This window comes from Aspergillus chevalieri, chromosome 2, assembly GCF_016861735.1.
Source record: "Aspergillus chevalieri M1 DNA, chromosome 2, nearly complete sequence".
Lineage (NCBI taxonomy): Eukaryota > Fungi > Ascomycota > Eurotiomycetes > Eurotiales > Aspergillaceae > Aspergillus > Aspergillus chevalieri.
Window position 1 is genome coordinate 1825799 of NC_057363.1, and position 27800 is coordinate 1853598.

General features: G+C 51.4%; 13 protein-coding genes across 13 annotated transcripts; 7 read left to right on the top strand and 6 right to left on the bottom strand.

The window, feature by feature from the left end:
- Positions 1 to 15: 15 nt before the first annotated feature.
- On the top strand, positions 16 to 3529 carry ACHE_20636S (ubiquitin-ubiquitin ligase UFD2; the record flags this gene model as incomplete). The annotated part of the gene is made up of 6 exons (XM_043284960.1): positions 16 to 45; positions 103 to 773; positions 838 to 1045; positions 1113 to 1568; positions 1625 to 3362; positions 3423 to 3529. 6 exons carry the CDS (start codon positions 16 to 18, stop codon positions 3527 to 3529), a joined length of 3210 nt encoding a protein of 1069 aa, XP_043133700.1.
- Positions 3530 to 3911: 382 nt separating this feature from the next.
- On the top strand, positions 3912 to 5085 carry ACHE_20637S (3-oxo-5-alpha-steroid 4-dehydrogenase family protein; the record flags this gene model as incomplete). The annotated part of the gene is made up of 2 exons (XM_043284961.1): positions 3912 to 4025; positions 4123 to 5085. 2 exons carry the CDS (start codon positions 3912 to 3914, stop codon positions 5083 to 5085), a joined length of 1077 nt encoding a protein of 358 aa, XP_043133701.1.
- A 450-nt stretch (positions 5086 to 5535) lies between these two features.
- Positions 5536 to 7983, bottom strand: MET6 (5-methyltetrahydropteroyltriglutamate--homocysteine S-methyltransferase; the record flags this gene model as incomplete). The annotated part of the gene is made up of 3 exons (XM_043284962.1): positions 5536 to 7509; positions 7567 to 7906; positions 7973 to 7983. 3 exons carry the CDS (start codon positions 7981 to 7983, stop codon positions 5536 to 5538), a joined length of 2325 nt encoding a protein of 774 aa, XP_043133702.1.
- A 750-nt stretch (positions 7984 to 8733) lies between these two features.
- ACHE_20639S (uncharacterized protein) lies at positions 8734 to 11175 on the top strand (the record flags this gene model as incomplete). The annotated part of the gene is made up of 2 exons (XM_043284965.1): positions 8734 to 8857; positions 8912 to 11175. The coding sequence occupies 2 exons, from the start codon at positions 8734 to 8736 to the stop codon at positions 11173 to 11175; spliced, it is 2388 nt and encodes a 795-aa protein (XP_043133703.1).
- Positions 11176 to 11411: 236 nt separating this feature from the next.
- On the bottom strand, positions 11412 to 13305 carry SWC4 (SANT/Myb-like DNA-binding domain-containing protein; the record flags this gene model as incomplete). Its single annotated transcript, XM_043284966.1, has 3 exons — positions 11412 to 12981; positions 13036 to 13153; positions 13206 to 13305. The coding sequence occupies 3 exons, from the start codon at positions 13303 to 13305 to the stop codon at positions 11412 to 11414; spliced, it is 1788 nt and encodes a 595-aa protein (XP_043133704.1).
- Positions 13306 to 13575: 270 nt separating this feature from the next.
- ERP1 (emp24/gp25L/p24 family protein) lies at positions 13576 to 14406 on the top strand (the record flags this gene model as incomplete). Its single annotated transcript, XM_043284967.1, has 3 exons — positions 13576 to 13735; positions 13803 to 14191; positions 14257 to 14406. The coding sequence occupies 3 exons, from the start codon at positions 13576 to 13578 to the stop codon at positions 14404 to 14406; spliced, it is 699 nt and encodes a 232-aa protein (XP_043133705.1).
- Positions 14407 to 14697: 291 nt separating this feature from the next.
- ACHE_20642A (uncharacterized protein) lies at positions 14698 to 14859 on the bottom strand (the record flags this gene model as incomplete). The annotated part of the gene is made up of 1 exon (XM_043284968.1): positions 14698 to 14859. The coding sequence occupies one exon, from the start codon at positions 14857 to 14859 to the stop codon at positions 14698 to 14700; it is 162 nt and encodes a 53-aa protein (XP_043133706.1).
- Positions 14860 to 16318: 1459 nt separating this feature from the next.
- On the bottom strand, positions 16319 to 17736 carry ACHE_20643A (glutathione S-transferase family protein; the record flags this gene model as incomplete). Its single annotated transcript, XM_043284969.1, has 3 exons — positions 16319 to 17309; positions 17368 to 17506; positions 17586 to 17736. 3 exons carry the CDS (start codon positions 17734 to 17736, stop codon positions 16319 to 16321), a joined length of 1281 nt encoding a protein of 426 aa, XP_043133707.1.
- A 4416-nt stretch (positions 17737 to 22152) lies between these two features.
- On the bottom strand, positions 22153 to 22951 carry ACHE_20644A (uncharacterized protein; the record flags this gene model as incomplete). Its single annotated transcript, XM_043284970.1, has 2 exons — positions 22153 to 22664; positions 22723 to 22951. The coding sequence occupies 2 exons, from the start codon at positions 22949 to 22951 to the stop codon at positions 22153 to 22155; spliced, it is 741 nt and encodes a 246-aa protein (XP_043133708.1).
- Positions 22952 to 23824: 873 nt separating this feature from the next.
- Positions 23825 to 24148, top strand: ACHE_20645S (uncharacterized protein; the record flags this gene model as incomplete). Its single annotated transcript, XM_043284971.1, has 1 exon — positions 23825 to 24148. One exon carries the CDS (start codon positions 23825 to 23827, stop codon positions 24146 to 24148), a length of 324 nt encoding a protein of 107 aa, XP_043133709.1.
- A 572-nt stretch (positions 24149 to 24720) lies between these two features.
- zrfB (low-affinity Zn(2+) transporter ZRT2) lies at positions 24721 to 25758 on the top strand (the record flags this gene model as incomplete). Its single annotated transcript, XM_043284972.1, has 1 exon — positions 24721 to 25758. The coding sequence occupies one exon, from the start codon at positions 24721 to 24723 to the stop codon at positions 25756 to 25758; it is 1038 nt and encodes a 345-aa protein (XP_043133710.1).
- A 258-nt stretch (positions 25759 to 26016) lies between these two features.
- Positions 26017 to 26474, top strand: fkbp3 (peptidylprolyl isomerase family protein FPR2; the record flags this gene model as incomplete). The annotated part of the gene is made up of 2 exons (XM_043284973.1): positions 26017 to 26246; positions 26306 to 26474. The coding sequence occupies 2 exons, from the start codon at positions 26017 to 26019 to the stop codon at positions 26472 to 26474; spliced, it is 399 nt and encodes a 132-aa protein (XP_043133711.1).
- Positions 26475 to 26602: 128 nt separating this feature from the next.
- Positions 26603 to 27742, bottom strand: ACHE_20647A (uncharacterized protein; the record flags this gene model as incomplete). Its single annotated transcript, XM_043284974.1, has 1 exon — positions 26603 to 27742. One exon carries the CDS (start codon positions 27740 to 27742, stop codon positions 26603 to 26605), a length of 1140 nt encoding a protein of 379 aa, XP_043133712.1.
- Positions 27743 to 27800: the final 58 nt, after the last annotated feature.

Here is a 27800-nt window from a genome sequence, read left to right on the forward strand (position 1 = left end):
TATTCGTCTTAGAGGATGTCGGATAACATGTCGGATGCGGACAAGGTCAGTTGCTGCGGGCATCAGAGTCGCTAGAACACCGCGCTAACTTTGCTTATCTAGATCCGCAACAAGCGTCTTGCAAAGCTTGGAAACCCAACCCCTTCCTCTCCAGGCGGAGAAGGCTCGGATTCCAGCGCACCTACGACCCCTACACAACCCAGCAGCTCGACGCCCCAGTTCCCAGTGCCTTCGCAGCCACAGACCGGCACGACAAGCACATCCAACTCCCACGCACCATCGCCTAGACCAGAACCGTCAGAAGGGAAACGGATAAAGATCACGCCAACAGCTCCGTCGTCCGCAGTCCAGTCGCAAACCGTCACGCCCATTTCGAACACGCCGCCTCCGCAACCAAGAGCCGAAGAAAGCATTGAAGCCTTTGAGGATCGGACATTGAGTGCTGTGTTTAAGCTTTCGCTCAGAGAGGACCGGCAGAAGGATATCCATGGGCAGAGACTATATTACTTGCCTGCACTGCGAAGTGAGTTGGAAGAGCAGGGTCGGGAGCCTCGCATCGATTCGGCTGTTTTAGACCAGGCGCTGTTGGAGGCCGCGTCGAATGTCAAGAGACCGTTGGATTATTTGTTGCCGTGTTGGAAGAGAATTTGCAGATTGCATAAGGGGTTCCGTCGGCCGCGGGATGATGATGCCAAGTTTAATGCTATTTCTGAGGCTCGGCGGCTGTGCATAAGTTATTGCATGTTTGCTATTACGATGCCGGAAATGTTTGGGTGCGTTTCTTCCATCTGGCAGACAATCGTTTGGAGGATTACTGACGCTTTTGATCAATTGTAGAGCCGAGTCTAATGGATCTCCGCTGAAACCGTTCTTGCTCTTGGACCCGGAAGAGGATAAGGGTATTGATCTCGATTTCATTGGTGAGGCCGTTAAGAGGTTCGACGAGGACGAAAATATCAAGCCCGCTTTCATCGCCGCTGTCGAGGTTTTAAGTCAAGAGCTGGCTGAGTTGAACATCAACGATGAGTACAAACCTTACGTGATGGTATGTTACAAGGGATTCGTGTTTCTCGACTCGCAAAGATGCCCCCTCGATTAACATATACGTCCAGGCTTTGCAAAACCTCGTTCGTCATGCAGCTGTTGCATCTGCCATCACGGAGTCTTCACTTTTCAATGCAACTCGAGACCCACCGTCGTTTGAGAAACGCACGCTTCTGGGACCATGGTTCCGGCTGTCGCCGCTTGAACCCAATGTTACCATGCAGTATTTCTCGAGCCCTAAGTCCAGGGACCAGTCATACATCTTGAACTCCCAACGGTCTCTCCGCATGATGCAGCAGATGATCAGTGCCGACCTTCTCGACATCATCAACCATCTGATTCGTGCGTCGAAGGATTCCCGAGAACGAGTTTTGGATTGGTTCGCTACTGCGATGAACATCAACCATAAGCGGAGAGCGATGCAGGTTGACCCTAACGCGGTTTCATCGGATGGATTCATGTTCAACCTTACGACGTGCTTGGATCAACTTTGTGAACCGTTTATGGATGCATCTTTTACCAAGGTATGTAGAAGAAGGACAGCGTACCAACCAAGCCGAGATTACTGACAAGTTATAAGATCGACCGAATTGATGCAGCATATCTTCACCGGAACCCCCGTGTTGACATGAAGGATGAAACCAAGATCAATGCCGACCAGCACGCTTCGGACGCGTTTTACTCGAGAAAGGCAGACGGGACTTCTAATTTCATTACAGAGATTTTCTTCCTTACTGTTGCTGCCCACCACTACGGTAGTGAGTCCCTGACTTCGAAACTGGACCAATTAGAAAAGGACCTCCGGCATATGGAGACCACGATCGGGCGGTTCGAGACAGAGCGACACCGGTGGATCAGCAATCCAATGCAACTTCGGGTCTTTGAACAGGCGTTGAAAAAATACAAGGACAAGTTGGATCTCGGACTCGCGTTGAAGTACAGTCTTCAGGGTGTGCTGTTCGACGACCAATGGCAGGCCCGTTCCATGTTGTTCATGCGATATGTCATCGTCTGGCTGTTGAGACTGGTCTCCGGTGTTGACTTCCCCCGGCAGACTCTTCAGTTGCCTCTTCCCGAACAACAGCCAGAAGTCTTCAAGTGTCTACCTGAATACTTTCTGGATGACATTGTCAGCAATTTCAAGTTCATTATGTGGTGCATGCCGCAGATCATCACCGCCACGCAAGGGGATGAAGTGGTCATGCTTTGCATCACGTTTTTGGAGAGCACAGGTTATATCAAGAACCCATACTTGAAGGCTGGTTTGGTGTCGATCCTTTTCCGCGGGACATGGCCGCGCCCTGGTGGCGGTCGTGGTGTTTTGGTGGACCTTCTTAATTCCATGCCGTTTGCCAACGATTATATCCTCCACTCGCTCATGAAGTTCTACATTGAGGCTGAACATACAGGAACACACACCCAGTTCTACGACAAATTTAATATCCGATACGAGATTTTTCAGATCATCAAATGCATCTGGCCCAACACGCTATATCAGACAAAGCTCTTGAACCAGGCCAACCAGAACCACGACTTTTTCGTCCGATATGTCAACCTTCTTCTTAACGACGTGACATTCGTTCTTGATGAGTCATTTGGCGCTTTTATGACCATCCACGATACCCAGACTGAGCTTAAGCGCAGCGGGAACACAATGGATCCCACTGCACGGCAGCAAAAGGAAGAGCATCTCGCATCTGCCCAGCGCACAGCCAAGTCCTACATGCAGCTGACGAACGAGACGGTCGGCATGCTCAAGCTCTTCACCCACGCACTGGCAGAGTCTTTCACAATGCCGGAAATTGTGCAGCGGTTGGCGGACATGTTGGACTACAACTTGGATGCCATGGTGGGTCCAAAGAGCTTAAACTTGCGCGTGGACAATCTGCAAGAATATGGATTCAACCCGCGCGCTCTACTGAGCGAGCTCGTGGACGTGTACATCAACTTAATGAACAGGGAAAGCTTTATCTTTGCCGTTGCACGTGACGGTCGCTCCTACAAACCCGTGAACTTCGAAAAGGCCGCTGATATCCTGCGCAAATGGTCGCTTAAGTCTCCGGAGGAGCTGAAGAAATGGGAGCAGCTGCAGCGGAAGGTCAAGGGAGCCAAAGAGATGGACGAACAGGAAGAAGAGGACCTTGGAGAGGTTCCCGACGACTTCTTGGACCCGCTGATCTACACATTGATGGAAGACCCGGTTATTCTCCCTGCGTCAAGAATGTCTATTGATCGATCTACGATCCGATCTCACCTCCTGAGTGACCCGCATGATCCGTTTAACCGGGTACCGCTGAAGATGGAGGATGTCATTCCAGGTAAGCATATACATTCATTAGTATCTATTGGTTGAACAATAGCTAACTCGATTCCCGTAGACACCGAACTCAAGGCCAAGATCACGGCATTCAAGACAGAGCGGTTGGCGGAGCGGAGAAAGGCGAGGGGGCAGAGTGCACCGGAGAAGATGGACACGACAGAGTAGCGATGCCACTTATGAGTTGAAATCCTTAATTTTAGCAGGCATTTGCTGGATGCTATGTATATGACCACTATGAACAGCATTATTACGAACAATGCGTTTCCGTATTTGGTATAGAAGTCATGTGATCCATGATATCATTCATATAGTAGCTCGGCTCAACTCAGCTCGAGACGGTGTTCTTGAACCAAACAGCATGGAATCGCAGTGACTGTTGCGCAATAATTGAAAGAGTAGAAGCAAGAAGGCGTTTCGTTCAGTCACTATCACTTTCCCCCTTTATTGTCTGTCGTGGCGGCATTGAAACCTCACTCTTCTCTCCTCGAACCCATCTCTACACTACATCCACCCTGATCTCTGATCCCCGCAAAAACCAGTTGCAATCATGGGATCCATGATCTCCTCATCCCTTAGCTCTCTCCCCTCTTTCCGAGAGTTCATCACGCTCACCCCCAAGACCTACGCGGTCCTAGTCAACATCTTCCAATACTTCCCAGTCGTACGTCCCCTCTCCCCCTCCCCCTCCCCCAAACTACCCACCACCAAACCAAACCAAACTAAACCAACCAAAGCCCTAATCTAACGCAAAAAAAAAGGTAACCATAGCCCAATGGCTCCTCTCCTACCACCCCGCCGGCAAAACCTCCCTCCGCTCCTCCCCCCTAAACCTCCCTGGCCGCCTCGCCTGGTGTCTCATGGAAATCGTCGGCCCTCTAAACCTCCTTTACACCCTCCACGCCTCTCTCTCCGGTGATTTCAGCGTCCTCCCCTGGCAGAACCAATTAGTCGGACTGCTGTACGTGGTGCACTATGTGAATCGCGCAGTGATCTCGCCGTGGTTCGTGGCGCCGAGCATGTCGCCGATTCATGTGTTTGTGATGGTGTCGGCGATGGGGTTTAATTGGGTGAATTCGAGTTGTCTGGCGGGGTGGGTGTTGGGGTATGGGCTTGATGTTGAGGGGTTTGAGGGTGCTGTGAGTGGAAATGGGGGTGCGTATGGGGGAGCTGGGTTTGGATTGATACCGTGTGTCGGGCTGGGGTTGTTTGTTGTCGGCATGGTTGGGAATATTTACTCTGAGAGGGCATTGTTCCGGCTTCGTCGTGAGGAGGGTGATAAACGCGCTGCGAAGAAGGGCAATGCCAGCAACGACCATGACAACAAATACCACAAAGTCTACGTCATCCCTCCCAAGCAAGGCGTCTTCCGCTCAATCCTCTACCCGCACTACGTTTTCGAATGGATTGAGTGGTTCGGTTTTGCGCTCACCGGGACGGCCATCTTCCCCGCTGGAAGTGGTAGCGTGAATCCAATTGCTGCGACGGCGTCTGCGGCCGCGGCGGTTCCGAGGATCAGGTTGGCGCCGTGGTTGGTTCCGGCGGCTGTTGTTGCAGAGAAGTTGAGGGCGCCGTTGCCTTTGTCTGCGCTTGTGTTCGCTGTGAATGCCGTGGCGAATATGCTCCCTCATGCGCGTTGGGGACGAAAGTGGTATGTTGAGAAGTTTGGGGAGGAGGCTGTTGGGAGCAGAGGTGCTGCCGTTCCGTGGTGTCCGTGGTTGTAGCATCGAAACATGTACACCTAGATGGAAAAGATGTTTACAAGAACAATCAGAATGGTACATTGCATTAAGAGGCAATGCCTCGGGTGTTATCTAGAACACATTGTTGAAACACTATGAAACATCGGTGACTATGCACCACACACATACTTCCCTTTCCAAATACAAATGAAATAAAACAGACAAACCCACACCTTTTGACCGCTGAAAGACAAGTGGATGCTTGGTGGCGTAAACGCCGATGTTGAAATCGTCAAAACTGTTGAACTCCGTGGACCCCCAGATTTTTTATCCTCTAGTGCAAAACCCGTAACCCATATGTTGAACTTTTGGTATCATCGTCGTAACTCATTAAACACATCACATCTCCTGAGGCGACAGGTTGAGAATGTCTGCCCCGTTATAAAAGAAACCATCATCCCTTTATCTCTATTATGTCAGGTTAGAATTAATTTAGTTGGCGTGCTTCTGGCGGTAGGCCTTGGCGGCGTTGACCATGTTGGTCAGGGCAGCCTTGGTCTCGGCCCACTGACGGGTCTTCAGACCACAGTCAGGGTTGACCCAGAGCTGGTCAACACGGAGATACGAGAGCATCTCCTCGATGCGGTCCTTGATCTCCTGCTCGCTGGGGACACGAGGCGAGTGAATGTCGTAAACACCAGGTCCAATGTGACGGGGGTAAGCCTCGTCGATGAAGACCTTGAGAAGCTTGGCGTCAGACTTGCTGTTCTCAATGGACAGGACATCGGCGTCAAGGGCGGCGATGGCGTGGAAGAAGTCCTGGAACTCGGAGTAACAGAAGTGAGAGTGGATCTGAGTGCCGTCAGAGACACCAGCAGTGGCCAGACGGAAAGCCTTGACGGCCCACGTAAGGTAGTCCTCACGCTCCTTGCCGGAACGGAGAGGGAGACCCTCACGGAGAGCGGGCTCGTCGACCTGGATAACCTGGATACCAGCAGCCTCAAGGTCAACGACCTCGTCACGGAGAGCGAGAGCCAACTGCTGAGCCTGGACGGACTGGTGGACGTCATCACGAGGGAAAGACCACCGCAAGCAGGTGATCGGACCAGTAAGCATACCCTTCATGGGCTTCTTGGAGATCGAAGCAGCGTACTTGGACTCCTTGACGGTCATGGGGGCAGGACGAGAGACGTCACCGACAATGATTGGGGGACGCACGCAACGAGATCCGTAGGACTGAACCCAGGCGTGGGTAGTGAAGACATAACCAGTGAGACGCTCACCGAAGTACTGGACCATGTCGTTACGCTCGGGCTCACCGTGGACGAAGACGTCCAAGTCGAGCTCTTCCTGGATCTTGATGACCTCCTGGATCTCCTTCTCGATGAAGGCCTCGTACTGCTCGGGGGTAATCTCACCCTTGGTGAACTTGTTACGCTGGATACGGATCTCCTTCGTCTGGGGGAAAGAACCGATGGTGGTGGTGGGGAAGAGAGGCAGGTTGATAGACTTGCCCTGCTCAGCGTGACGGGTAGGGAAGGGAGACTTGCGGTTGTGCTGCTCCTCAGTGACAGCAGCCTGTCTCTCCTTGACCTTGGGGTCGTTGGTGCGGGTAGACGAGGCACGAGACTGGACGGACTTGGCGTTGGCCTCGAGCTCCTCGCGAACGGCAGCGGGGCCCTCAGTGACAGCCTTGGCGATCACGACAACTTCGCTGGTCTTCTCAACAGCAAAGCTGAACCACTCACGGACCTCAGGGTCGAGAGTCTTCTCGCTAGCCAGAGTGTGAGGGACGTGGAGAAGAGAGCTGGAAGTGGCAACGACGACACGGTCCTTGCCAAGCTTCTGGATAGCCAGCTCGACCTTCTCGATGGCAGCCTTGAAGTTGGTCTTCCAGATGTTACGGCCGTCAACGACACCAGCAGAGAGGGTCTGGTTGGGGCCGAGAGCGGCGACGACGGTGTCAAACTGCTCAGGGTTGCGGACAAGGTCAACGTGGATGGCGTGGAGGCTCTGGAGAGAAGAGAGGACATCGATGTTGTGGACAATGTCACCGAAGTAGGTGGCCAAGGTCACACGGGGAGCCTTGTCACCGAGAGCACCGAGCTTCTCGTAAGCGGGCTTGAAGGCAGCCTTGGACTTGGGAGCAAGGTCGAAGACGAGGACAGGCTCGTCAATCTGGACATCCTCGGCACCAGCCTCCTTGAGCTTGGCAAAGAGCTCGACGTACAAGGGGAGGAGCTTCTCGAGGTGGGAGATGGGGTCAACGGTCTGACCACGGTCGGCCTTGGCGAGGGTCAGGAAAGAGACAGGTCCCAGGATAACGGGACGGGTGATGATGCCAGCCTCCTTGGCCTCGAGGAACTCAACAACAGGCTTGGGGTTCTCAGCGAGCTTGTATTCCTGGGTGTCCTGGAGGGTGGGCTTGACGTAGTGGTAGTTGGAGTCAAACCACTTGACCATTTCCTAGAGAGCGTATTAGCACAACAATCTAGTACGAGAGATTTTGGAAGGAAATCATACCAAGCTAGGAACATCAATGGCGTCCTGGCCATCCTTGGCGGGCTTCTGGAGACCACGACCCATGGCGAAGTACTCGTCAACGGGGTGGAGGTTGTACTTGCTGTATCTCTCGGGGATAACACCGAACAGCTGGATGTGGTCGAGGACCTGGTCGTAGAAAGCGAAGTCGTTGCTGGGGATCACATCGACACCAGCATTCTTCTGGATCTTCCAGTGCTCCTGACGGAGTCTCTTTCCCTCAGCCAAAAGCTCATCGCGGGAGATCTTGTCACCCCAGTAAGCCTCGGTGGCCTTCTTGAGGTCACGGAGTCTTCCCATACGGGGGAAACCCAGAACAGCGCTGTATAGACACAATCAGTTAGTCTCAGAAAGGCCATTGACCTTCAGGGAGAATAATTGAACGCACGATTGAACCATTCTGACTGATTTCGGAGGAAAAAGAAAGGGGAAACGGAAAGAATATGTGGTCAAAAGACGGAAGATAGTAGCCGTCACACAAACAAAAAGAGGATGCTATTCAGCCGCCTCTTCCTGACAAGAAAAAAAATATAAAGAGAATAAAAGGGAAGATGAGATGGGAAGAAGGAGAGGAAGAAAGAGAAAGAGAAAAGAAGAGCGAGAATAAATGCAGAAATAAGCGCCGGTCAAGGAGGGGAAGCGGGAGGGAAAAAACATGCAGCGGGAGGGGCTGTACATGTATTACCGATCTCTCCATGGGGATAGGCTGTGCCTGACATGTAATTTTGGTAATTCATGGTAATGACACCAATTTTGACACCAGAAATGGCGTGATTTGCGTGTCTTTATGCCTGAGGCATAAAATACCCCTCCGTGATCGGCGATTGGTCCGTTCACGGTCATGTGATTTGGCCGGTCCGTATGAAGTACGGAGCAGAACTATAACACGGAGTACTGGTGTGGAATTCAGGGTACGGACAAATGGAGAGAAATGGAAAAAATCTGGGGACTTGTTTTGAGCAAAAGAGCAGCAAGCAATTGGCTGGAAGCTTCCAGGATTGACCATTCAGCGTAGTTTCCGTATCTGTATACACACCCTCCTCCTTCCCAAAATGGACATCTTTGGACACTCATCTCTTGCTCTGGCCATCATGGCATTCCCTCTCCTTCTACCAATACCATCACTTCACCATATGCGCCACACTCACAATGGGTTTCCTCCTGTGTGGTCGGTTTCGAAAGCTCAGGAGATTTACTTCTCCCTCCGAGTGTTCGCCGTCTCCCTCCTTCATGCCAGCAGAGTCTTCCCCCCTGCGACATGACTGCCAACAGGGTATGACACCATCTGGTTACATCTTGAACATCCCAGATTCTGACACCTCAATAGGACCCTCCTCAACCGAACACTCACAACCTCCCATTCAGAATGAGCACTCCTCGCACTCCTCAAGTGGCTGGCCAGGCAAACTCCGCAGACGGCTGTCCTCTCGAGACTCTAAACGATTGCATCTTATTCCAAAGCGAACCGATAGGTCGACAGAAATATCGCTTCTTTCGCTATCCCGGAACTTGGACGTCCTTGCAGACCCAGTTGCTGCTGATGACGTCGGGAGCAGTTTGATGAGCGAGAGAGGATACGACAGCGATGCACAAGGCATATCAACCCCCGCGCATACAGCTCCCATCACGGATCGTCCCCCTACTGCAGCGAGTCTCGAGCGAGCTATATCGTCACTGGAGAAGCCCTATCAGGGTGCAGGAACGGGTTACACAAGCGGTCAGCCCCAGGAGCTGAGACCAGAAGATGAGCGACGCGAGATAAGCGATACACGTTCGGCACTGGCTCGTCCGGCTTATGTACGTCACATTCCGCAACAACTCCACTGCTCAACAGATATCGCAAAGGGTGCGGCACACCGAGTCCCCAGTCCTCTTGCAAATGTGACCAACCTCTCCATCCACGACAAAGAGGCAGATACATCCAGACCCCTTTCCATATCTGAGCAATCGGCGAAGTCTGCAACGACTGATCATGGGGTGTTATCGCTTCCGACATCCATCAATGGCGGCCGTGGTCGATTCTACGCCACCGTGGCTCAACATGGTCTCCAAGCCGCACAGGCATCCTATGAAAGATCTTCGGAGTCATTGGCTGGAAAGAACTCAGAGATTGCCGTCGCGAAAAGACATCATCGAGGATCATCCGCAGAAGCCCGCTCGATTCACTTGGGTGACATGAACATCTCTAAGGCCCTGGCCTCCACTTCAACATCCCCTCGCATTCTATCCCAGAATCCGTCCGTCGATGAGAATGGGCAAAACAATGGATACAGCATACGAAGCCTGTCGGATCACTATCATGATTGCGTCGTCCAGCGAAGTGCAAATACACCATCGTTGGGTCAGAATGGATTGAATGGGTTCGATTTCGGACTAGCTCATAAGAGAGATGCGTCTTCGTTCTATTCGCCCAAATCTAGTATTTCATCTGCCGGGATTCCCGCAAGCTATCGATATTCGAGTCTGACAGCGAACACCAGCAGTCTCCTCGGGTCTGAAAGAGGGCCTTCAGGTGGCGGATATGAGTACGCGCCTGCAGCACAACCATACACAGACATGAGCGTAGTAATTGATTCTAATGCTGCCGGCAGCGAATCCGGAGCTCAGACTGATGCATTAACAAGCAAGTTCGTCGAGCAGTTTGGGATAAGTCCACCGGTGGGATCGCCCCGGTCTGTTTCCAATGAAGCCCTACCGCCTCGCAATATAAGTGTAGGCTGGATGTCTGGAGGCCGACGGGTTGGGTACGGATATTCGTTAGTGGCAAAAGATGAGACTGAGAATCAAAAGACCCCAGCCGATTCAAGCCCTCCTGAAGATAGCGGGAACAATGGCATGGCAAACGGAGGGACGGAAGAAGAGAACACTGAGAACCAAGACCAGGACCCTGACCGGCAAGCTAGCATGGTGCTATCGGCACTTGACGAGCCGTCCGTCTCGAACAACGACCTCCCAAACTCCGTGAATCCCCAGGCGCTGCGGCGTTGGTCTGGAGCAACTGCACTTGTAAGAGCAACAGATTCCAGTGAGTCGATAAACCGGAGCTCCACGGCTTCTTCCTTCTGGGAATGGTTCACGAGTCGACGAATAAACCAGGATGAAACAGGCGAAAAGGTTAGCGGAAAGGTCGGGTCTGATCAAGGACAATCCCAAGACGTGGAAGAAGGCCCAAAGAACTCTCCTGTGTTCAGAAACAGATACAGCGAACTTTTCGATGAGGGTTCGAGAATGCGCTTCACACTAGGTTCAAATGCAAACCAATGCAGTGCCACCAACGACAGCAATGAATCAGTCATGCAAACGCCGTCAAACATGAGTCGATTCGGCAGTCTCCCGACGAAGCGACCGAGGGTTAGATTCAGGGTTCTGAATCGCAGCAAAAAGCGCGACACCAGCAGCAGCGCAGATTTTCCCTCCGTATTCCCCGTCAAGCGTTCGCTTTGGAGGCGCAACTCGGAAACTCTAGGTGTTCACGGCCGTTTGGTAGACCCAGGACCAGGTCGATACCGCCCCAAACATTCGAAAAGATTCAGCCCAGATGGCGCTGAAGATGACCATGAATCTCTGGAAATGCATTCGAACCCTGAGTGACGATTGGAACTAGTTAGGCAACTTCGCAACACTATGATAGTATGTGTTATTCTGTAAATTAGGGCAAGGACAAGATGGCGGCAAAAGTTGAATGTATGACCTACGTTTGTATTATAGCACTATACCAATTCCCATGAACAAGATTATTCATAGGATCATACAGAAATGGATAAAATAGACACCAGTGCCCCAAAATCCGCCAGAAACCAACGCCGCTCTCAAATGGAATGAAGACCTTATTTTTTTTGTCGTTTAGCGCTCTTGTCACTTCCGTTACTCAAGACGCTCGCAGAACGCTTATGCGATGTATCGCCTGCCGTGCCATTGCCAGCGCCAGCGCCAGCCTCGGGGCCTTCTACCGAAGGAGCAGGAACTGCTGGATCCTTGCCATCATTGGCACCATCAGTCGACTCCGCCGGTGCAGCGGAAGCAAGCGAAGAATCATTATGATCAAACTCAGTCTTAACCTGCGGGTTCTCCTTCTCCTTGGTTTCCCGCTCCTTGCGTTCCCGTTCTTCCCTGGCTGCCTCGAGGACACGGATCTCGCTCTCGACCTTTTCGCCCATCTTTCGCGCATCGAGGAGTGCGTTGACAGACACGATGAGCTTTTCGAATTCCTTGCATAAGCGCTCGGTGGGCATGACGAGACGAGGCGGGACTTCGAGTTCCGCAAGCGCGGCAGCGAGTTTCTGTGACTGGACGTTGGACTTGGCATGTGTGAGCTTCTGGGGACGGTCGCTGCGGAATTGCACACTTGGTGTGAGGCGTTCGTGATGCTGAACGCCGTATCTGGCTTCTTCGGCTGGCGTGAGGGTCTTTAGGGGTTGTTGCTGGGGTTCCTTGTTTGCTGCGGCAGCGGCGGCGGCAGCGGCGGCCTTCTTGGTTGCTGGGGCTGGTGCTTGGCCGGGTGTTTCTGCGCGGCTGTCGCGGGCGCTTGCTGGGCCAGAGGTTGTGGGTGTTTGGCCTGCTGGGGAGGGGGCGGCGGCGCCTTCGGGGCCCAAGATCGACCGTCGTTTCTTGCTCTTATCTGCTTGGAGGAGGGTGGAGAGGAGTTGGGAGAGGCCCTGGCTGGATTGGTACATGGCGGTGTTGCCGACGCTGATGGGGACTTCGAGTCTGGAGTAGAGTTCTCTGCGTTCGGCAATGAAGTTTTGTTCGTTGGCGGTGATGCGCTTTAGTTCTTCAAGGAGGATTCCTTCTTCGCGGACTTCGTCAGCTGTGCGGTTAAGTTGTAAGGCTGCGAGTTCTTTGCGAACGCGCTCCCGGTCGGGGTCGAATTTCAGCATCTTTTCGTGGAGTTCAAACTCGGTTTCGGACATTTCGGAGGGGGGATGTTCGAATGCGAGCATCGTCGCGGCGATGTAGTAATATCGCGCCTTCATTTGTTCCATCGTTCGATATCGTTTGGCTGGGACTAGGGCGTTGGAATTTGTTTCTGCATCTATAGGTTGAGGTTGAAAGTCGTAGCGGTCGGCGATAAGAACCCAGCGTAGATCGTATTCCTCGGCCAAATCCATCAAATAATCTGTTTCTTGTCGTGACCAGTCATCATTTTTCAGGTGTCGGTTGTATTCGTCGTCGCTGTATCGCTTCGGAACCCTGGCTTTGACGTTGTATTTGACAAATGGGTATTCCTGCTCCGCTGGTTTCGGTACCCCTTCTTCTTCTTCTGGCTCTTTCTTCTCCTCTGGTTTCTCTGCCTCTGGTCCTTCTAATGCCGGTGCGTTTGTCGGTTCCTGTTGTCGTTGCCAGTGACGGAGAACGAGTTCGTCGGATCGTGCGCCGTTCGTAAAAGGTGCCATGCGCCTGATAAGAGTCAGCAAATACCCAAAAACAGTACAGTAACTCCCGTGTACACACCATGGCCGAACTCTCAACTTGCTCATCCATTTCGGTCGCCCTTTGTATCGGTTTTCGTTGATCGCGATCGGAGGTGCCCGTTCGCCGAGAAGCGCGTACAGTTCGCGAGTGATACCCTCTGATATACTCATCAGTTCAAATTGCTTCAACAAGTCGTAGGCTATACCAACCTGGTCTCTTCTCCACGACCTTCTGCTTCTTGTGAGGCCGGGGTTGCTGTTGCCCCTCTGCGGGCAGATCCAGCATGTCGCGAACATCGGCGGCGGCCATGATGGCGAACCACCGGAATTGATCAGAATATTATTTTATTTTATCGACGCGTAAAACCACGTATTAGGTGTTGCACTCGAAAATTCGCGGCGGAGATGAGAGAGGACGATGGGGAATGTAGAACGATGGCGGCAAAAAGTTCGAACGGAAGAGAGCGCAATGCCAAGACTGCCAGATCTCGCCGTCCGCATTTCCAAGCGTTGTCAACAATCAACACTCCGACGACTCGAACGCACCAGACACAAAATCGAGGATAGTGAAGAATTAACAATGGCTCCCTCACGATCCTCCGCCTCATGGCTTTCGTCTACTCTGGCAGTATTGGCCATTATCTGTTTCTCCGCTCCCGCAAACGCCCTGTACTTCTACATGGGCGAGAAGCAGACCAAGTGTTTCTTCGAGGAGCTTCCCAAGGATACCCTGGTGGTTGGTACGTTGACACTAAATTGATTTTTACAAAGGGAGAGGAAGCGTCATATTCTAATACAACAACGCAGGCCACTTCAAAACCGAAGTCGCCAACCCGCAAGCCGGCAACACGTACTCCATCGATCCCAATGTGAAGATGCTCATCACCGTCGACGAGACCTTCGATAATGACCACCGGGTCGTTTCCAAGCGCGATAGCCACTCGGGCCGTTTTACCTTCTCCGCCGCCGACCCCGGTCAACACAAGATCTGTTTGACTCCCGATGGCAGCCATGTGTCCGGAGGCTGGCTCTCCGGCGGTGCGTCGGATGCGATCCGGGTGACGCTTGACATGGCTATTGGCGAGACGAGCAAAATTGAGACGGAGGACAAAGGCAAGATGCAGGATATTGTGCAGAAAGTCAAAGACTTGAACGGGCGGTTGCACGATATTCGTCGGGAGCAGGTGTTCCAGCGGGTACGTTTTCCTCCAACCCGACTGTCCTTATACAATGATTACCATGATGCTAATGGGCTATCCAGGAACGCGAGGCCGAATTCCGTGACCAATCCGAAGCTACCAACTCGCGTGTCGTCCGCTGGACTATCATCCAACTCGTTGTCTTGTCGGCTGCCTGCGCCTGGCAATTGTCGCATCTCCGGTCCTTCTTCATCAAGCAAAAGTTGACATGAGCGGATATGGTTCACTTGATGGTGTTCTGATATTATGTTTTACTTTATTCTTTACGAGCTGGTTGAATACACCTAGGGGCAGCGGTGTTTATTAAAGCATATGATTGGTCAAATACTCTTCATTTGAACACAGGTCTGATCTGATAATTCTTATTATATAGATGTTGAGATGGATTAACGATTGTTTCTGTTACACATTCTGAATGCGTTGTCTTTTGGGACTAGCCTACAACTCCTGCTTGTAAACACCAGAATCATCGAGAGCCCAAAGCTACAGCTTCTTATGCAGATCTAGTTTTCAGTTTCCTTGGTCGTATCCGACACCCACTCCGCAATAGCATAGAGATTGGCCATGAGATTTCCGGAGAGCTGCATAGGCTGGATGGTAGCATCGACGACTCGTACATTAGTAGTTCCATAGACCTTCAGCCGATTATCGACGACGCCTCCCATGGGGCATGGCAGCGTTGATGCAGTTCCAATGACGTGGTAGTTCGGTGTATCTGTTAGGACTGATGAACATAGCTCTACAGAAGAGAATGCAAACTCCAGATAGAAGAGTAAGATAGACACACATTGCTCGCCACTCACTCCTTCCAAGCCTCATCAGAAGTATCATCAGGAATCGTTACGAGCCCCAGCAACGTCACATTCGCAATAAGATCCCCCACCTCATCCGTCCGATAAATCTTCCGCAAAAAACCTAGACATAGCAACATGAATCTATGTATTCTATTCCAGCATCCATAGTTAGGATTCACAACCGCCGCTGCTTCGGGATCAGCAGAAGTAATGTGCGAATTCCCCTAGCAAAGGGCAGGAGATTCCAGTATCAGGTGTGAATAGACTGCGTCCTTTCCAAGATGAAGACGAATTCCGCAATGGAGACGTTCTTGTTCAAGGTTTGGTCGTGCTGGATCTCAAAGAGCTTTTGTAAATCCGATGCTCTCATGGCGCCGTTGCTCATGGCAGCTGTGGCGCTAGCGTAGTGGGGAGTTGAGAGAGGATTGATGCGGCAACTGAGGCTAGGGATGATCCGAAGATATCAGAGGCTGAGGCCAACGCTACTGCTTTGGCTCCTGTCACAGGTGTGTTGGTAGAAACAACTATCGATACTTTTAGTTGGTCTTGAAGGTTCTCTCCCACGCTGGGAAGGTTGATTCGGACATTATCGAGGCCGCAAAGGTCTTTGCAGACATTCAAACCGTGCTTCGAAGCAGCAACCGCCATGACTTGCACGTTCTTCAGTGTTGGATTGTGTTTGACCACTGGCTTACCTGGGTTGATTAAGGCAAGAAGCCGGAGGAATACCCGTTCGAGCCTGCTTCTCACGCTTGAAAGGTCTATAATGATCTGATAGCAGATGGACGCAGGCTGTAGAAGGCTTTATTGCTATGAGACTTCGATCTTTCCCCTCCTTCAATGCTTCCATCATTCACGCTGCTTCTATCGCTTTCTATTGCAATCTTCCCAGTAGTGCTGTTCTTGTCCCTGATTCTTCAGGGAAGTGGCCAATGGTAACACCGCGTCCATCCACAACCACAAGAACAGTGCAGCCGTAGATTTCAGTTGCTGTATAGCTAGCAGCCTCGGTTGGGTCCAATAAATAATGCTTGACATTGCCCACAGCCATCTTCGTTTTGGTTTTAGGCCACAGACTCTCCAGATATGACTGTGTTGCCGTTTCCAGAACTAGCTCAAGCGCTTGCTGCCCTTATTGCAGATTTAGGTTGCAAAAGATGTTGCAGTTTCCTTTCTTTCCCTTTCTGAAAATTTTCAAAACGGTTCCAAATCCTCTATATTCCAGAAGATGGTAATGGTGAGGAGAACAGAATGATCAAAGAAGTCTGAAGCGTAGTCATGTGACATGACAACTACGCATTTTAGCGCTAAAATACAACTATAATACACCCTAAACGGCCAAGAAGTCACTCGCGCTGAGATCGAGGTTACTTAAATCCACTTCCCCTGTTTCCTCTTCTTGTGCTTCCGCTTCCTCCTCCATAACGACACCGAACAACCCTACATGAAACACGTATCCAATCAACGCGGCAACACCACCTGCAACCATCGCCATAGACAGAAAGACATCTTTCTTCTGACCGGCGACATACTGAGACAATGCTTGTTTCTCAATTCCAGAGAGGTCAGAGGACTCGGCTGCCTCCCGCAGACGGTTGTTGTTACGTATGTCGCGCACAATAGGGGTTGCATCAATTAGGGTGTTGAGTAGTGTACCCCCGACCTTAACCACGTTGGCCCGTTCAGGGGCTTGCCATGGCAGAGGGGACGAGGGAGATTGAACACCTTTCAGCGCTTGAGCAACATCCACCTTGCTACCAACGCAGCGTTTCAGCATGCGTCCCGTGTATGAAGTCACGCCAGGTCCCTTGCTCTGCATCGCATCGCGCAGCCATGTATACGACATCTCCGGTACAACCGCGAGAGCCAAGTATCCCAGCGCCAAGCAGTCCAAGCTACATGGCGCAGAGTCGGATAGGAGATATTCCTTGTCACCCAGTATCTCCTCCAAAGGTTCGAACAGCTCCGCTGTCAAGCCTTCCAGCTTGAACTGATTCTGCTGCGATGTCTTGCCCAGCAGACCCGAGACGGTATCACGCGGCCGCTGGATGAAGTTCTGTGGAACTTGTCCGGCCGCGACGGCGGCGGAGTGTTCTCGCTTTCGCTGCTCCTCGAGAGCTTCGAGGTCGAGCGAGGAGACGCCCAGGTGTTCTGTGCGGGTCTTCGCAGCGGAGTGTAGTTTCGGAGGGAGGATCCATTGATTCGGCCATTGGAGGATAGAAGCGTAGGCAGGGGAGGTATGGTTGTAGTAGTTTTGGCTTGTGACGTAAAGGGAGAGGTCGAGAAGGGGCTGACCGCGCGATTCGAGGAAGGAGGAGAATCTGTAGTACGCAGTTAGTTAGACTAAACATTTGTTACTCGCCAGCACATGCAACATACGCTATGTTATCCGCCCTCTGAACCTCACCCAACCCCCGATCCAAATCCCACGACCCATCCGAATACTGACGAAGATAATCGACAATATTCCTGAACCGACTCACCCAGGTCGATCCATTTCTTAACGCAGGCAATTCATCTAGTCATGTCATAGCGCGTCAATAAATTGATCTTGTTTTTTCAAATCAATCAATTCTCCGAAAAGAGTGGGCACTCACTAGTCGGCGACACGGAAGAATCACTACTTGGAACCAGCACCCAGTCGTCCCTGGGAACGGCGAGCGAAAAGTAGGCAACAGCCGCTGAACATTGCGGGTCAATGGAGGGGAGCGAGAAAGCAGGACCCCAGATATGCAGTTCCAGAACCATGATAAAGAAGGATTTGGAGTTGCGCTGAGAGGGGAGGGTTTGGTGGTGAGCGGAAGTTGAGGATCACGTGTGTGTGGTTGTTTGCGCGGAGGCGGAGTATCCTGCCGGATTTGGACATATTGGTACGAGTATATACTCTCTATGTATCCGGAGTACTCTGTACAGAGTATTACAATGCAAGCGAATCCTTCTCGTGATTGAAAATGCTATCACAGCTATAGCTGATGCCATTTGATAGCGATGTCAGTGCGCTGCTTCATATGAACAACTATGGGCAAGCGATAACAGCATGTCTTATAGTCTGATCAACCTCGGACGCTAATTCCATCCATTCAGATTCAATAGCAGTCACGATCCCGATTCGTCCGGCGATAAGGCCTCTAGATGGTGTCATAGTGATGTTATCTGAAAAGGAGTGCATATCGGAGAATTCCACGATGGACAGCATTAGTCCCGGCACTATCGATTTCTTCAGCATAGCCGGCGACATGAGACTAGTGCTGATAGTGAAACCTTGGTTTAGTAGCGCGATAGCGGTGCAATACACAGAGTACGGAGTATAGTAAGATAGTGTTGTGATCATGCTGTAAATGCAAGACAGAAGCAGAACTGTTCTGTTGGGTATATATTAATCTATTGTACATGCCATCGATTCAGATAAATTCAAGTCCCCATGCATCGCAATAATAAAGAACCAAGAATAAGAAGTAGATGAAGAATGTAGCCAAAAGTAGCAGTCCCGAGAGATTCCCACCCCGCATCTTGGTAATCAAGATGAGACCAATAGACCAATTGGTCATGCATGGCCATGGCATGGTGCGCACGTCCGTTGTCTGATCCTTTCGATGGAATGATTCGCGATGATAGTCAGATAGCGCGATAAGGTGCAACGTCGAATACAAATCTCAAAAAATGCCGTGAAGAATTAGGACCAGGCGCCCGCGCGTTGTCCGAGTAGATAGTGAAATGAAACAACGCCTGCGGCGAGTGGTATGCAGTAGAATGGAAAGTAAAATAGAATGAAGTTTTTAAGCCGAATGAATCATGATATCAAGATGCTGGTAGAATGCAAGTTCCCATATTGTAAACGCCCTCGAGCCGGTCTTTGTAGTTGGCAGTTGTCTTGGTGGAAAGGAGTGAAGCAAAGCCGCTCGAGTATAACCGGGTCGTCAAATCGTCAAGAGCCCATAGCAGATAATTACTTGGGCAGCGGAGGAAGAGGGCCCTTGGGAGGGGGGCCAGGGCAAGGAGGGAATTGCGAGGTGTTTCCAACAGAAGGCATTGTGGTGGTGGTTGTGTGTTGTAGTGAAAAGGAGTGTAGAGCAATAACTTTGGTAGTAGTAGTTTTGTAGTTTCGTAGTCTGTAGACAGAAAGTTGAATGATGAGCCATCCAGACGAAATATGGCCGGTTTTTATAGTGCGATCCCCCGTTGTCTTTTTTTTTTTTTTCTTCTCTTTGAGTCTTGCCCAGGAGATGGACCCACATCCAGTTTAGTCGGGGTGGATCGGCGATGACGTCGTGGTACTGGGTGTACCTGAGCGATTATTGGCTGTCCCGGAAGTCGATAAGTCATGGACTGCCATAAAGGGAAATAAGGGAGAAATCTTCTAGAAGCTGTTTTCCGTCCGAACTCCACCCGCCGGCCGTGTGGCTGCGGAGTGTTTCGTACCGTCAGGTACCGTATTTTCTTTGTAATTCTCTTGTTCTTTGACCTTCCCATTTGGAAACTATTAGCCGAGCATGACCACTATTTTGTTACTACGGGAGTGGTACGGAGTGCTCGACGGCGACTCCGGAGGCTCTAGTACTATCCAGCGGCTAGATTATTATCTTTGTGTGTGACACTCAGCCTGATCAGTGAGATAATCACGTACAGGGATTTTCCAGCGCTACGATAACGCCAACCGTCTCCTGAATCAATCAGAAATCGGGATTGCTGCAGGGATTATGCAGGCGCTTTGACAGAAGCGCTTTGTCAATTGCCTCTCTCTGCCATTATTCTCAACTACTCTCGCGCTGTGTTTCTTTCAACACGTGTGGTTTGCAGATCAGGCGCCCGCGCCGGAAAAGGGGAAGATCATCCAACTTTCATTCCAAACGCTCCAGAGTACCGGAACGCTGTCCTCTACAGAGTACTAGAGCACTCCATACGGAGTCTCTCGCTCCGATTTTTACAGCCGAATGCTGACTGAATCAACTGGATTCAGGGGGTGATCCGGCGTTTCTGGCAGATATGACAGGTCCATTTTTTCTTTTTCCTTTCTCGCGCTCGGATCCTGCAGTTTCAGGGGTAAGAAGCCGGCCATTACACTTGTTTTACCTTGCGCATGGGGCCTTTTCGTAGCCTTGCAGGTACTCCGTAGTAGATTTCATGAATATCATTATACTACTCTAGTGGATCACCTTTTGCCTGTCGCATTTGCCTGCTGCACCCCAGGGTGCTCTGCTCCGTCTCTGTCCCGGACGACTACTGCTAGTGGCTGGTGCACTCCTCCTCCATACCGTCCATCCATCAGCGGTAATTAACGGTCAGACCGCTGTGAGTCACTCGTGTACGGGAGATATGCTTCTGGTTGCCTGTCAGGATGCAATCCCTGATGACCGGTCCCATGATCACTCGTAGTAATTAATGATCATATGTTGTATGTGCTATCCATGTATCCCTGTGCTGTGCCTCTTTTTTTTTTTTTTTTTTCCTCCTCAGCGCTGTTGATCATGTATGTCACTGCAGCAAGAGATCATTGTGGACTGTGGACTTGATGGAGGGCTGTGGTTATTGCAAGATGGATCACGCAATGTGGATGCTGCAGTTTCAGCTCTGTTGCCACTTGTCGATATGCAGGAACACGGGGTCACAATTCTGGGCTTATGCCTGCGCTCCGTAATCGCTTACAGAGTGCATACTGTACAAGTACGGAGTACAGCGCTTGTAAATGTGGCTGGGCGGCTAAAGCCATCAAGTGGGGAATGTAAAATGAAGCACCTCCACCATGAAGAAAAGCGTTCATTCTGCACCGTTGGGTTCCGTCCGTTCCTTTCCTGTTCCTGTTCCTCTCTCCTTTCTCTAAACCTAGGTTTACATGGCCCACTGCCGTGATCATCGTTGTTTCGCGGAAATTAACCTTTGCTGTATCTAGCACTTGTAGGCGATAGCCTCGGTACAATGGAGTTACCCTTTTGCTAGTACAAAGTATGTACGAGTTGAAGGGACGACCCGACATCAGAGCCTGTTTTACACTTTTCCAGAAGATGTTTATTTCCTAGACAAGACACGTATTCCAAACTCTGAGTTCCTGTGTTAGAGCCGGTTATTCATCGGTCCTTACCGTACCATAACCAATGTTACCCGTCTTGTACCGTAATCAACCCTTTCCAGAATCCTTCCCGAAGCCTTCTCTCGCCCTTCCATCCCGATCCAGTAATCCATACAACTCGTACGAGGTGCACTCTCTGGTACGGGTGGCTCCAGCGTTCGCCCAGTGCGGTCCACCATGGACCGTATTGAGTAAGTCAGAGCGGAATATAACTGCGGTCAGTCGTGGAAATTGATCCAGAATGACGTTTGAGTGCTGCTGTCCGTCGGTATCGTTTGCCGTAGCTAGTCAAACGGAGTTACATACTCTTATGCTACCGAGTAGGCGGGTCGGGAATTGCTCGGGGGTAACTGCTTTACGGAGGACTCGGATTACTCCGTAGCGTAGTACTTGGAAAGATGGTGTAGGCTGTGATAGTAATCTCATCTAAGACCAAGTGAAAAGAATTTTTTTTTCATGGCTTACAATTATCAACAAAGCACAGAGTATTAACACGGAAACCACAATGATCCGTACTCAGTTCACCTGCATAATAGATCGTAGTAGGTTAATCATTATTGCGCCGTGCCGCAACTCTAAAGGGGGATCTTCAATCCTACAGAAAGGAGGATGATGATCCAGTCTGAAACGAGATCTGTTTGGCTCATCTTTTTTCTTGGGAGCTGCTGTGTTACCACAGTCTTGGGACGAGACGAAACTGCTACATACTTCATTATTAACCGAGTTAATACAGGGTGTTGTCTTGGACATGTCAGACATCAATTGATTAACGGTGTGTCGTACAGCATCTAGAAAAAGTATAAAAGAGACGGCTCGTTCTTACTTGTCGTATGTAGAGTCCCTGTACTCCGTATCTGCAGCTGTTGTGTTATCAACTGTCAGGATTCAACGGCTCATCGGCCTGTGTTACTATGATCAGAGTCTGTTGCCGACAAATCCGGCACCCTGTCATCTGACAGTGAAGCAGGGAAAGTCTCGCCGTGTGATTACTGCTCCAAGCCTGGTCGGACTGCGGATGAGATACGGTTCCTGGCCCTTCCGAGTTGTACAACCTTGACACCGACCCATCCGAGGATGACCGGCAACGCCCCCCATGCAGCTTATTCCTCGTCCATATCCCCCTGTGCCTGAGTGGACATCCACTCCTCCATGAGGACCTGGCGCTTCGGTTCAGCCGGGTCAGCAGCCTGCTTAGCGGCGACGCCTTTGCGCGTGACCAGCAGGCACAGCACCCAGCCGTAGATGTTGAAACTCTCGTAATTCGTCCGGAACCGCAGCTTCTTCTCATCTTGGTCCTCCTCGTCTGATGCTGGCTGCTTGTCTTTTTGCCTCTTTGATGTCCGTTTGCGCTCTGGTGAGACCTCGGGTGAATCTGTCTCTGCTGGTCGCTTGGTGGATGTGTCGTCATCTGTGGCGACAGGGATATTGTGCAGGCTCGGCTGTGCCTCGTCGTCGTCGCTTTCGACTAGGATTCCCGTGTCAGCTGAGCCGGTAGCTTGGTCGATGGGTTTCCTTTTTCGTGCATCGTCGGGTTCTTCGAATGTCTTCTGTCTCGTAAGAAGCGAGTGACGCGTGCGGGATTCGCGAAGGAACAAGGCAACCTCGAAGTCATCTACCACCAGTTAACACAGCCCAAAATCAGTAATAATAGCACAGTAATCACAGCATACCTTCGGCGATCACATCCTTAACCGGATGTCCCCTCTTCCTGGCTAAAAGCCGTTCATTCTCCTCACGCAACTTGGGCAGCACGAGCGGTCGGATGGCGGAGAAGATCCGCGGGAGGACGGGATCACGGGAGTCGAGCAGCCATCGGGTATCAGAGGGGTTGTCGAGGTAGATCCGACATTCGAGGACGGAGTATTTACTGATTCTGAGGTATCGGCGAATGGGTGGCATGTTGAGTGGCAGGAGTGGAGAGGAGGGGCCGTTGGAGATGGTCTCCGTGCGGCACGAGCACGGATGATTGAACTACCTTGTACATACTGCCAACTACATACAGGGTCTACAGAGTACTAACTACGGTGTACCAAGAGATCTATAGTTGTATATGCTCCTGTATGGCCTTTATCGAGTCTTGGCTACGTACACTGCACTGTTGGGCAGAACGAGTATCCATAGTGGGTTACGACCAGCGATATATATCGGAGAGACACCGGAGTTCTGCGTGTACTCCGTATCCGGACATGGTCTATTCATGCAAACAATCCACAGCGTTCAATATCAGACCAACCTTTCGCTAATGCGCGATTTCAACACTGAGACAGCGCTTGTTCATAGTAGTTTACTTCAGAGTACCCCAGCGGCGCAGTATGGCGGGGTTGAGCGCCGCTCTTAATCTCTCAAACTAGCACTATTGAGTGTCCTGTGTCCTGCCTGAGAACGCCATGCTGTGATCATAGACTGCCAGATCTGTGGGCTACAATTACTATGCAACCTTATGAGTGTAAAGTACCTTGTAGGAATCAACAATGAGAGCCTGCATTCTCCCATAAGGCTCGGTCGCGTGTCGAGATAGAGCCGGATTGGGAATAGGTTCCTTGCGGGTACAACGGTCCACAAGCTATTATTTTAATGGGGGATTTGATTGGTGGATGGAAGACCCCCGCGGGATCGGGTTAGCCTCAGGGACAAAGGACGACATCTGAACAACATCTGTATTCAAAGAGAAGGATACAGAGTACGGGATAGAGCATTTGTATCTGAATAGCTCTTCTGGTTTCCTGGTATGATATCCTCGCTCATAATGTTAAGAAAAAGTGCAGTGCTGACATGAACAGATTTACTACCGTCCCCAAGGTCCCCGCCGAAAAGTCTGAGTCCTTGACGTCGCCCACTTCTCCCAAGGTCCTCACAATCCCACCTACGAGCGAAAAGAGACTTCCACACACAGCATCATGCCGCAGCACCTCCTCCTCTATTGTCAGAGCCAGCGCATTAGCCGCTGTCATCGTCTCCGTTATTATCATCCTCGTTTCAGATCTTGACAGTCCCTTCCGGCCGATTTCGAAATACTACCTCATCCATCTCTCTCTCTCTGTGCCGACGCAGTCTATATTGAATCCTACGGACTACCCGGAACCACTCTTTGTCTGAAATAACCCTTGCGAAAGGTCCTCATTCTGGTCTCATCTGGCCTGATTCTGGCCTCAGTCTGGCTCAATCTGACCTCGACTATCCCTGCTGTTGTTTCGTGTGAACCTCTCGTTTAGGAAGCGTTGCCGCAACAGAGGACCTTGAGGACGACCTAAGGCGACGGCAACGCCCGAATTGCTGCCTCTCACATATACACACGCGGCCATTCACACTCGTCCATCCTCATTAATCCACACCGTACGAGCAACCTTGGCATTAGATTAAAAGTGCAATCGCCTACAAATTAGCCGGGCTCAATACGAGAACCTTGGTTGGGGCAAGCTCTTTGAAGCTCAGGAGATCGCTGGTACTTATATATCGGCCTGCTGCACGTTTCTCCCCTCTTTTTTCTTGTCCATCTCTTGTCACGCTTGGCCTGGTGCTTGTCAAAATCCTTCGTTTTTATTGGGCCGTTCAGTCGCACATTTCTGGTTGCCCATCAAATCTCAGGTCGGCCCGTGTTACGAGTTTTTCTTTTTTTTTTTTTTTACTCTCCCTTTTGTTTTCCCTCGAGTCGCCTATTCTAACTGACAATGGCGTCTCAACTGATCCATTCGCTCGCCCCTCGGGCGGAAGCCTGCGACACTGGTAACAAGTATGACGGCCGCATGGGTGTGCGTATCTCTTCTGTCTTCGTCATCTGGTTCGCTTCGACCTTTGGCGCCGTCTTCCCCGTCATGGCCCGTCACCTGAGCAGCTCCGGTGTTCCTAAATGGGCCTTCTTCATCGCCAAGTACTTCGGTTCTGGTGTCATTATTGCAACTGCATTTATCCATCTTCTCGCTCCTGCAGAGGAAGCTCTGACCAATGAATGTCTTACGGGCCCCATTACCGAGTACAGCTGGGTGGAAGGAATCATCCTGATGACCGTTGTGGTCTTGTTCTTTGTGGAGCTTATGGTAATGCGGTATGCTCGCTTTGGTGCGAGCCACGCCCACGAGGCGGTCGGAGACCATAACCCCACGGTCGTCGAAGCCCCGATGCACGACTCTAAGGACCATATCCCCGGCCAGGATCATCTGGGACACTCTCGCGAGCATGTCGACGAGGAAGCGGGTTTGAAGGAACGGGTCGAAGAGTACATGGCGCAATTGACCTCGGTTTTCATTCTCGAATTCGGTGTCATCTTCCACTCCGTCTTCATCGGTCTCACCCTCGCTGTATCTGGCGACGAATTCGTTACCTTGTACATTGTCCTCGTTTTCCACCAAATGTTCGAAGGCCTGGGTCTGGGATCCCGTCTAGCAATGATCCCATGGCCGCGCTCTAAGCGCTGGACCCCCTATCTCCTGGGAGTCGCATACGGACTGTCGACCCCAATCGCCATTGCCATCGGTCTGGGCGTGCGCAACAGCTACCCTCCGGAGGGCTACACGACGCTCATCGTCAACGGCGTGTTTGACTCGATCTCCGCCGGTATCCTCATCTACACTGCTCTGGTGGAACTGATGGCGCACGAATTCATGTTCAGCACCTCGATGCGGCAGGCTCCGATCCACGAGGTCCTTGCTGCGTTCTTCCTTTTGTGTCTGGGTGGTTTGCTAATGGCGCTCTTGGGTAAATGGGCTTAATTAGCTTAAAATGGAATTTATGGGTAATGGCTATTTACGGGTTTCTTGTTTTTAGTTTTTTTTTTTTTATTTTTTTTAAAGGATACATACGGGATAGACTGGGTTATTATTGCATTGCTAGCATGGAAATTAAATTGCTTTCTAAAATCCTATGTTCTGTATGGCGGATGGTTATCGACCTCCGCTCCGCACCCAACAACTGTCATCAACCACACCCATCACCACAACCACCAGCAATTATACCCAACCGAAAACAAAATGAACCTCCTAAAATACCTCTCCCTAACCCTCCTCGCCCCCGTGGCCCTCTCCGCCACCCTCGACATCAAAACCACGCACTCCGTTTCATGCACCCGCAAAACCCAACCCGGCGACACAGTCCACATGCACTACCGCGGCACCCTGTCCGACGGCAGCGAATTCGACTCGAGCTATAAGCGCCATGCGCCGTTGGTGTTTCCAGTGGGGAAGGGGGTTGTCATTAAGGGGTACGTTGTCCCCCCTGTACTAAGATTGCGTTGCAGTGGCTAACTTGAGATGGTGACAGGTGGGACCAAGGATTACTCGACATGTGCGTTGGGGAGAAGAGGACGCTGACTATTCCGCCCGAGTATGGGTATGGGAGTCGAGGGGTGGGACCGATTCCGGGGGGTGCCACGTTGGTGTTTGAGACGGAGTTGGTGGGGATTGATGGTGTTGACAAGGATGAGCTTTGATTTGATTCTATATGACAGAAAGAAGGAAAGAGATCCTCTAGGGTATCATGATGCCATGCAGATGCAATATTGTACAGAATGAGATGTATACATATCCAATCCAAATCCACGGGAGGGAAAGGAAAAGGTCAATCCATAGCATCCAACGCATTCCCCTCTCCAACCTCACTCTCACTAACCAAAATCCCCACCAGACATTCCCCCAGTATAGCATCCCAATTCACCCACGGATGGACCTCCACAAACAACTTCGCAGAATCCTTCCCTGCTCCTCTCAACAACTCCCCCTTCCCGCCGGGATGAAACGGTACGTATGGCTGGATATTATACACCTTGCCCTGATACGACGTCCATGCGTCGCGGCCCTTTCGTCCGTTTTGTATCTTGAGCATTGAGGGTGTTACGCGGATGAGTTGCGCGGGGAGGTTTTCGCCGCGGAGGTTGGCTTTTGGGTTCGAGGTTAGCGCGGCCCAGTCTAGTGGGGAGAAGCCTGGTTCGAGGACTGCGCGTTTAGAGGAGTTGCTGGAGGGTCGGGCGGGTGGTGCGAGGCTGTTAGTGGGCGGTGCGAGGCTGTTAGTGGGCGGTGCGAGGCGTTGGGGTCCGCGTTGCGAGGCTGCGGCGGAGGGAGGGGGTACGAGGGAGCTGTTGTTGAGGCGTGGCGGGTAGCGTCCGGGGACGGGGCCGGGACTCAGGAACTGGGGTTGCGAGGGCTGGGTTTGCGGTTGTTGTTGCTGTTGTCCTGTCGCGCGGTTTCGAGGGAGAGGGGGAGGGGGCATTAAGGAGGAAGAATCTGCTTGTGACGGCTGCGGCGACAGTGTTGATGATGGCGACAGCGTTGGTGGGAGTGGTCGTGGTGGCATTGTGGCGGCTTGTCTGGCCACCGTACTGGCGGAAGTTGTATAGAGAGAAGAGGGAGAGGCGTTGTTATGGTTCAAGGAAGCTGGAGATTTTGCCGATCCGCTTTCCGCCGCGGAGTCATGCAGGTCGAGGACGGGCACTTCTAGCATCGGTGCGCTCGCGGATGCTTTGGGGGTTGACTGCTCCTCTGCATTTTCTTCTTCGCTTTCTTTCGCGGGCACCGGTTCTATCTTTGGTATAGCGGGCGGTTTGGATGTATCCGTGGTTCGCGCATTATTTTGTGTAGGTGCTTGTTCGGGGATCGATTCCGGGGGCGCTGAGGCAGGCTCCGATGACCATGTATGAGGGGGGAAACGGTAGAGTACGTAGCATGCGGTCGCAATTAGCGTGGCCACTCCTACCCAGCCCATGCTGGGCAGTAGTTCAGAGAAGAGGCGGGGTGAAAAGGAGTTTCTGGAGAATGAAGAA